The sequence below is a fragment of the Porites lutea genome, chromosome 10 (genome assembly GCF_958299795.1).
Source record: "Porites lutea chromosome 10, jaPorLute2.1, whole genome shotgun sequence".
NCBI classification, from domain to species: domain Eukaryota; kingdom Metazoa; phylum Cnidaria; class Anthozoa; order Scleractinia; family Poritidae; genus Porites; species Porites lutea.
Window position 1 is genome coordinate 12,350,024 of NC_133210.1, and position 10,000 is coordinate 12,360,023.

The window sequence follows — 10,000 nt, forward strand, 5'->3', positions numbered from 1 at the left end:
AAAATAACAGTCATTTCAGTTGTGATGCGCGCGCGTTACCTTCGTAATTCAGCAATTTAAAAGTTCTGTACGTTAACGGCTAGTTAGTCACCCTGAAGAAGATCACTGAATGTGATCGAAATATAGGTGGATTGAAAGGAAACTGTTTTCTGTCTTCATTTGTGATTAAGATATATTTGTGGTTATGAGGACGGGAGAGAGAGATGCTTGGGACAACTTTATATATATATACGCAAGTTCATTCTAAGGTACAATCGGACATGTGAAAGCCAGAGATTGTAGCGCGAGCTTTCGTGCGACTTAGGTTTCGTATAAGAGTTGTAGGCGATTGAGAGCAAGCGCGCGCTTTTCATTCGTTTCTTCACTCGAAAAGAAGAAACTAAACAGAACTCTCCAAATATGTTTGGAACTTACAAAACCAAAACAAACCGTTTCAGATTAAATGGAAAATTCTTAAGAAATGTAAACCCTACAGCAACATTAACAAAAAATGTAGTCTTTGCCTGAATGAAAAGTTCATAATCATCTGTAAAAAAGAACTGTGTAGCCTCAACAGAAGAAACGAACTAGCAAGTTCACGCCCCCACAGAAATCGATATGTACTTGGAAACTTTAGAGTAACGTAGCTTAAAAGCCGCTTATATCACATTTTTTATAACGACAGATAATCCCCCTTATATAATGTTTTTGTTACCTAGCAACCCTTTCAACAGTTTCATATAACCTGAATGTAACGCATCTACCATAGCAACCATTTAAATTTTCGCATTTAACTGCCAGCCTTCCAATTCTAACAGTTCAGTCGTCAAAATTGCCTGATGAGTGTGGTCCTTGCACCATACGAAACAGTTCTGTAGCAATAAAACGATGATTACTCGTGAAACCTGAACTTATATATATATAAGAGCTTCATACTCTTCCTTTAGACCATTTGACAAACCCATTTATCGAAGACAGGCTGTTTTCTATAGCATGGTTCCAACTTTATTGAACTGTAGTTTTCATGCCCTTCTCAAACTATACGTTATAAGATATCCGGCTAGTCACGTTCACGTTCCCCTGTCCTCTTTATTGTGGGGCTTTTAAATTCCCTTGTTAACTCGCTGAAAGCGTTAAAAAGTTACGTTCTTTTTATTATTTTTATTGTTTCTTCTTATTTTTCTTTGTCATTCAATTTTCCAGGACCTTCTAATTGTTGGATGCGAAGAAGGAACAGGCCGAAGTCACACATGGCAGTAACTGCAAGTTAGGCAATAATAGAATAGATGGGTTATTCACTGTCTTATTTATAAGCAATGCCTGTCACCATCTCTTGCAGCAACCAAAGCCTTCTATTATCTCCTTCATTGCTACTTTTGTTCAAGCCGAAAACTGTACAGAATATTGTTCCATATTATTTAATATCTATTTTCCCAAGGTTATCAGCTGCAATAATCGGTTTAACTGTCAACAAAACACTTGGCTATAATGCTTTGATGCTCTTAGCAGTGGACAAATAAATTGTAACTTCATTTTTAGCATAAAATCTTCAGCAAGAATCAACGACAGCAATTGTTGGGCAATTTCCTGCATTATGTTGTGCTAGACTTCTCTCACGGGATTCATGCTCTTATCTGTCGAAATCGATGTTGCCGCATGCAAGAGTGTCATGTCTGCGTTACAACTTTAAGCTTTCAACATGATGTAGGAATATGTTCGGTCGGCTAATCAAGCAAAAGGAAACACTCGCCTACAAACGCACATACACTTGCTTGTTAGTCTAAATACTTTACAACACAGAGAGCAACTTGTAGGGCCATAAATACAGCAGCCGATTTGTTTATAAGAATTAGGGACTATAAAGGCGCCTGTAACGTACGGCAATGCGTGTTTTATTTTAGAGATCAAGAAATAAGCCAGAAAACACTTGAAAAGATTAAACAACTTTAATATGAACACAAGCTGAATTCGCCAGCAACATTTAGAGTATGACTGTTTTTTTACAAAATACATTTTTGTAAAAAAGCTGTCCTTTAACAAATATATATCAGTAGAAAAAAAAAACAGCTTTCTTACGGTACCGTTTTTTAACACAACATATATTTAACAATTATTCGCCGAAGGCGAAGTTAATATTGTTGAATAATCCCCGAGACGAATGTTGAATAATCCCCGAGACGAAGTCGAGGGGATTATTCAACAATATTAACTGAGCGGTTAAAAAGAAAACTCCGAAAATTTCAATTACTACCCAATTCTGAGAAGAAAAGTAGAGCTTCATTTGTTTCTGTCAACTCACCGTGAATGAGAAAGTTTTCTTTGTCGCTTCTTGCAAATGCTGTCAACAGCGTCTACGATCAAGGTGAGCGTTGTTTATCTCCAAAGTTCTTTGCCTTGTTAACTTCCAGGCACGTACAATTTTCGAAAATATTTGCCTTCCTCTTTTCTCCAAAAATTAACTTCTATTTATAGGCAAAATTGATCTTGCGAGAAAATCCCGAAATCACAAAACAGTGACAAAGCGACCTCGTTTTCCTCTGTAGTGGTAAACATAGCTTCGAGCGTACAAAAAGTCAGCTACAGTAAACCACTTCACAATAAATCACGCTGTTTAAACACCATGAAGTCTTTTCTTGCCTTAAAAGTCATCAGCACTTCGATATTCATGTATTTTCAAAAAGGCTTTACTATGAAACTTTGGCAAAACACCCAGTTCACGACAGCGATTTTGTTCTGCTTTATATTCACCGCCTAACGCGGTGAATATAACGTCATAGTCCGAGATAGCTAACCAATCAGATTGCTAGAATTACCAAGATCACCGAGTGTGTATATATATACCCTGATGAAGGCCGTTTAACACGGCCAAAATATAGGTGAGAAACGAAAAACATATTGTTACTCTTCACTTGTGGTACTGTATATATATATATATATATATACACCCGTTTTCAAAAAGGTTTTCATACAGAGAGATATATAGATAGATATATACTTTTGTTCTCTTGCACGTGCGCCCGTGTGTATTTTTCACTTGTTATTGTCCAACTTGTGAAAAACTTGGTTCAACGATAAATTTTTTCGTCGTCGGGTTTTTTGTTCCAATTTGACATGTCGTTTTGAGTTTTAGAAAAATACATGCGCCCTGCGATACAAATTTGCAATGGCGAATTATATGGCTGATTTTGGGAATGAGGAAAACATCCCGCGAAGCAGCCGATCCGCGAGTTATACGGCGTCACCGAATTGGTAGCCCAAATGCTATGGCATCTGTAGCAAGTGACGAAGCATTTTTATTGATAGATTGTATTAAAAAATGCGTTGTCCAGGGGAGTGCTTAAGAGAAACTGTAGACTAACTTGAAAGCATTTGTGGCCGAGAGTTTATTCTGTCTTCAATGGCACGTTGCCTTACAGGCCGTGATTTTACACGAAAAAAGGTGAGACATTAAGATACATGACCAGCTCATCATGGTTATGATAAAGTCTGCTTCTATGAACCTCGTCATCGTCTTAGTCCGTTTTAATCAACTGCTATAATATTGTTGCCCCTTCCCACATATCCAATATGGACATCCACCGTCACATCTTCCTTCTCAGCGGTTTCGAAAACACATTTTTTTCATTTCATCTGCGTTGTTTTAAAAATGAAAATCTTTGATGTTTTTCCCCTTATCCTGTAACGACAACAATTATATGATCTACAAGTGACCCAATTCCTCATTCTTTAATTTTCAAGAGAATGCAAATCAAGAGAACTGCAGACAGTGCTCGTGCATTATTTTTTTAACTGACAAATTGGAACAAAGACCCTGACGAAAAGAAAATTTATCGTTTAACCAAGTTTTTTCACAAGTTGGACAATAACAAGTGTAAATGCACACGGGCGCACGTGCAAGAAAACAAAAGTATATATCTATCTATATATCTCTCTATATGAAAACCTTTTTGAAAACGGGTGTATATATATATATATATATATATATATATATATATATATATATATATATATATATATATATAGAAAGTAAACTTCTGTGTCGAATGAAGATACTAAAAATAATGAAAAACGAAAGTCTTCTTTGCTTTTGCGCTACTCGTTTCACCGCTGTTGCGGCTCTTCAGGGATAGCAAAGTGTTTTTATTAACTTATTACGTCACAGACGTAATTGTAATTACAATTATAATGGCTCTTGTAATTCGTAGCACGCGCGAGCAATTAGCGCAAGTTCAAATCATTAAGAACGGGTTTATATTTCAAAATAAAAAACCTCTCTTTGTTTTTTCTCATGCCTTCGGAGGGGCTGAGAATCTTGTAAAACGGAAAGATAGTAAACTGAGGAGTCAATCCCAGAGCCAGAGGAGCTGAAAAAAATAAAAGAGGCACTTTCATTGGAAAAGATGAAGGCACAGGCCAAACTTCACCATGCGGTAGCAGTACGCAACAAAGCGAAATTCGAAGAAAAGGACAGAGAAATGCTGAATGAGATAGAAAAAATCTCTTCTGTCCACGTTCGCCAACAACTCCAAGAGCTTTGGAGGAATGACTGTAAAAAGCAAGAGGAAAAATCCCAAAACCTGTGGGAAGTAAAGAAAAGTTGGTTTAAGAAATTCGAAGGCAACGGAGAAAATATCGCCAACTCGGAGGATGCGGCACCTACCCCGCCAACAAACCAAGATCAAAGGCGCGGAAAGCGCAGAAATGCGAGACAACCGCCAAACAGACGACGAAACAACAGCCGCCCCAGAAAGAACAACCAAAACTTCAACAACGCAAGTGACAGGAACAGAGATACCGCTAATAGTAGAAATAGTGGCAACAGAGTCTCGCAACAACGAAGAAAGAAGGGACAACAGCGAAACTCAATTCAAAATAATCGTCAACAAAGAAGTCGACCACAGGAAAGGAACTCTAACCGTAACAGTGGAAACAACCGCAGGGTTCGTAACAATAATCGTACCAGTAAGGATAATGATAGGAGCACCGGTAGGTCAAATTACAACCGGAGGCCTTTTTTAGGGCAGGGCCGGTACAGCAATTCGAATCAAACATGATTTCGGAGCTGTCTAGGAAAATGACAAGTGAGGAATGTTTCTGCAATTTAAAGATAGTGAATCTGTCTTCTAAAGAACTTACAGAAGGGCAGATCAAACTTTTATCGAAGGGTCTTAAGTTTACGCCAACTCCGAAAAAAGACATGTGTGAAATTAGCGCCGATATACAAAACTTCTGCACGAAGTTACGGAAAAAGGAATTTTTCGAGGATAAATCGGACGCTTCAGACACCGACGAAAGTCTGGCGAAAAATAAAAGTAACTTCTGCCCTCCTAGAAACAGAAACATTACCCTAGACAATTACATAGATTTCCTCACGAAATTTCCACTTGAAGAATTACAAGTGAAAGACATCAAACGTTCCAATTTAACCAAAGAGGAACAAAATGCCCTACAGGAACTTAGAGAGGACTCTGAAATACTTATCTTCGAAGCTGACAAAGGAGGGGCAGTCGTAGTTATGGACCGCACATACTATGCCGATAAAATTCTCGAAATGCTGAATGACTCACAAACATATGAGGAAATTACCGCGAACAAGGACAAAGTCGTTATGAAACTTATGAAGGAGTTAGCAGGTAATCACAGTAATCACAGTCACAGCCTTACAGAGAAAGAGGTTAACTACCTCTGTCACTTCGATTTTAAAACCAGTGGTTTCTACGGCCTTCCAAAGATACATAAAAGCAAGATCATTTGTCAGGAAGCCAAAGTCCAAAAGAAACCATATATCAGAGTTCTCAGGCCTGCAGATCTCAAATTTAGGCCCATAGTAGCTGGTCCTAGATGTCCAACGAGTAGACTCAGTAACTTTGTAGACATCCTTATCAAGCCGTTTGCTTTACATGTCCAAAGTTATCTGAGGGACACCATCGATTTCCTCAATTATTTACTAAGGATAGTACCTGAAAGTACAATATTAGTCTCCTTTGACGTGACCAGCTTGTACACAAACATCAACCACGAACTCGGCGTAAAGGCCATGGAATACTGGATCAATAAACACCCACGGAGCCTGAACTCACGTTTCAGCAAAGAATTTATTATCGATTCAATCCTTTTAATACTGACGAATAACACTTTTACCTTTGATGATAGAATATTCCTTCAAAAGAAAGGTACTGCGATGGGAACGAAAATGGCTCCCAGCTATGCAACCCTTGTTCTCGGATATTTGGAGAACGAACTCTACAGTCAGGTCTTTAATAAAATGGGAGAAGAAATAGGCCATTATATTTACTCAAACTGGAGAAGGTTCTTGGATGACTGCTACATAAACTAGCCTTACGGTGAGGATAAATTAAAGGAACTTCACGATATTTTAAACAGCTTAGATGGAAGCATTCAACTCACTGCTGAAACTAGCTGCAAAGAACTTCCGTTCCTTGATGTGATGATAAGAAAAGACAAAACTCACCTAACAACCGATATTTATTATAAACCGACGGATTCATTCCAATACCTCCCATATACATCCAGCCATCCAAGACACACTAAAAATAACACACCATACAACCTGACTCGGAGGATATGTATGATTGTTGAAAACCAGGACATAAGGAAAAGGCGACTAGACGATCTCAAACAGATCCTGCTGAGGAAACAGTATCCAGCTGAGATCATTGATCACGGTGTAAACAAAGCCCTCACCCTGACAACGGAAGAGTTAAGAAGGGTGAGAGAGCAAGCTACCGAAAATAACCTCCTTTGTCTGGTAACAACTTACAATCCCAACAATCCGCAAGTATTCCAGCTGGTCAGGAGAACACTCTCCATTTTAAACCAAAACTCCTCATTAAAATCCATTATGAGCAAGACTAAAGTAATTCACAGTCAGCGACAACCCAGAAACCGCAAACGAATGTTAACTAACTCCTATTTCTCCAGGCTAAAGGACACTGATCCGGAAGTTAAAATTTGTGGAACAAAACGGTGCGGAACATGCCCCTATTTAAAACAGGGTAAAGAATTTACCTTCTCCGCCACGAATGAAACATTTCGGATAAAACACTCGATGAACTGCACCTCAACGAACTCGATTTACGTAATAACATGTGCAGGATGTGGACATAATTATATAGGAGAAACGGGTGATGTCCTGAGAAATAGAGTGACAGTTCATAAACAACAAATCAGAGACCCGCACACACGTATGCTGGGAGTCAGTAAGCATATCGATGAATGTGCGGCGGGATTGACTCCTCAGTTTACTATCTTTCCGTTTTACAAGATTCTCAGCCCCTCCGAAGGCATGAGAAAAAACAAAGAGAGGTTTTTTATTTTGAAATATAAACCCGTTCTTAATGATTTGAAATTACGCTAATTGCTCGCGCGTGCTACGAATTACAAGAGCCATTATAATTGTAATTACAATTACGTCTGTGACGTAATAAGTTAATAAAAACACTTTGCTATGCCTGAAGAGCCGCAACAGCGGTGAAACGCGTAGCGCAAAAGCAAAGAAGACTTTCGTTTTTCATTATTTTTAGTATATATATATATATATATATATATATATATATATATATATATATATATATATATATATATATATATATATATATATATATATATATATCTTGTGATTTTGCTAAATTGTAGGTCTCTTACGTTCGGTGTTTCTGTGTTTAAGGGAATAGACCTAAAAGAAAAATCAGGCCGACTTAAGGACTTTTGTCTTCCCGCAAGCCCATTATATTTTCCTTTCTTTTCTTTTTTTCTAAACGGGCCCGGACGAAGAGTTATGTGTAGCGTTTACATTTATACCTCACAATATCTGAAAGAAAATTTTACTGTAAGGTGTATAATATTTTCTCTGAGGACAGACATAGGAAAGCAAACTACTAATAGCAATAATCCAATCTTTCACTACAAGTATAAACGTTAATACAGCAACTGACAACTTTTTTTATTAAAAAAAAAAGACAAACTCGGGATCGAACAGCCGGCGAGTCTTTCTGTTTTAGAATAAAAGAGAACTCTTTCATGTTTTAGATAAGCTCACTCTTTCAGTGAGAATATAAAGCCGTAAACAAACAACTGAAAACAAATGGAAACGTAAAATTCAAGCGGTATTCAGCTGTATTCAGGGCACAAGTTATGGAAAAAGAGCAGCACACTGCACACTGCAAAACTGCAGAAATTCTTGAATGACAAGTAATGAATGAGAAAGTGAATAGCAATTCAATGCGGAACATGTACAAAAACAACACTTCAGTTTTAATTCGAGAAAGGGCCCATCTGAATGTTTCTAAAAATCTCACGATCCGTAGTCTCATGGTCGTTTTTTGAGCTAATGTTATGAATGAAAAATGACAGATAAATAACTTAATTTCTTGAAAATTTTTATTCAAATCCCATACGTTAATCCTAAAAAGCAATTCGTATAAGAAAAATTAAATCGTTGCGTTCACGCAAGTTAAATCGGTCGAGCACATGGCAAAAAAATCAATTTCAAATGCACATGTTGTGGTTTTTCTTTCACGCCGATGTCAAAATGTAGAAAACGTCCATGAAACCTTTATAAAACGTGCTTTTCTTTGATCATCGAGTACAGAATGTACCTCAAATGTCTTCAGAAACCTCGCTGCCTTGGTTGGTTCAAAACAAGCCAAGTGCTCCGATCCGCCGTGTAGAAAACAAGGTTGAATTCCTCGAAAGACAATTTCATAGCGAAAAGCTTTCGTTTGTCCACAAAAAGGAAACTGAGCATTCTTTTGAACTTTCTCTTTCCATTTGTGTCTTTTATCCGCGTATTTTCAATCTTGAAATGCAAAACTTTAGTCTTGAAAACCACCACATCATGAACGCGCGCCAGCCATCTTCTTGATGGATGACATTTCTGACAAAGGTGTCAAATCCGTTTCTTCCCTCATCCCCTAAATGGTTGACATGACCATTGGACGTTTGTGGGGGAGAGGGGTATGGGTGATTTTACTGATTTAGTTTGTACTGGAAGAATTTTTTCCCAAACCTCTCTGGGGTTAGAAATTTTTTCCTTAACATATAACGGTGCAAGATTTTTTTTTAGCATTGTACGTCATGAGCGATATTTTTTTCACTGCAGGATAGTTTTCTCTCAGGAATTTATTAGCATGCTTTTTTCCTCTCGAAATCAGCTGCAGGACAGTTTTTCTGAAATCACCCATAAACCCTCAAAATTCAAATGGTCGGCCCCTAAAATCCATCAAACATTTGGTCAGTTGACAGATTCTGATTTGTCATCATTTCTAAAGGCTTTTTAAACAATAGGGGACAAAACTCTCTCGGGGAGAGGGGAGGAATTCGTTTCTACTTACCCCTGCCCGGAAAGTCCGTACGGACCTACGGACGTACGGTTACATCATAACCAAATTTTCTCGGATGGATAGTTTACCAAATTTTAATATATAGATTTAGCCAGGGCTAAAAGCGAAGCTCCCATTAATAAATTTAAATTTAAATCAAACAATAAACTTGCAATCCACAAATCAGTTAACTTAAGGGCACATATGTGACTTTTTAGGGAATGCTAAGGCTAAGTGATTTTAGAGTGAAAAAAAATCGTACATCGAATTGATAGCCGTATATGTACACCCAAAAAATAGCAATCATCTTCGATCACATTTAAGAGCCATAATAGCTCTTGATCACATTAGATTAGGCCTGGAAAACAAGCGAATTCTTGGAAAACAAATCAGGCCGAATTTTTTGCGTTCGACAAGTTTACTTAAAAAAAATCTTGCCAACAACCCTGGGTGCGTGTAAACCAACATTTCATACTTTTTATACATCACATCTGAGGTAAAACAGTTATATGAGGCGCTGTTTTTATCACACAGACCTCAGACAAAATGCAGTATTTCACAATTTTTCAAGACAAATTGCACTCATTCAATATTCAGAACAGTACGAAGCAGGCGTGGGCTTTTAGCAAAACCGTTCAAAAAATTTCCAAAATCACCTATACGGCCTAGCCGGTTCTCAC

General features: G+C 37.7%; 1 protein-coding gene across 1 annotated transcript; it reads left to right on the forward strand.

Moving 5' to 3' along the window:
* Positions 1 to 5,053: 5,053 nt before the first annotated feature.
* LOC140949525 (uncharacterized) lies at positions 5,054 to 6,316 on the forward strand. Its single transcript, XM_073398687.1, has one exon. It carries the CDS (start codon positions 5,054 to 5,056, stop codon positions 6,314 to 6,316), a length of 1,263 nt encoding a protein of 420 aa, XP_073254788.1.
* Positions 6,317 to 10,000: the final 3,684 nt, after the last annotated feature.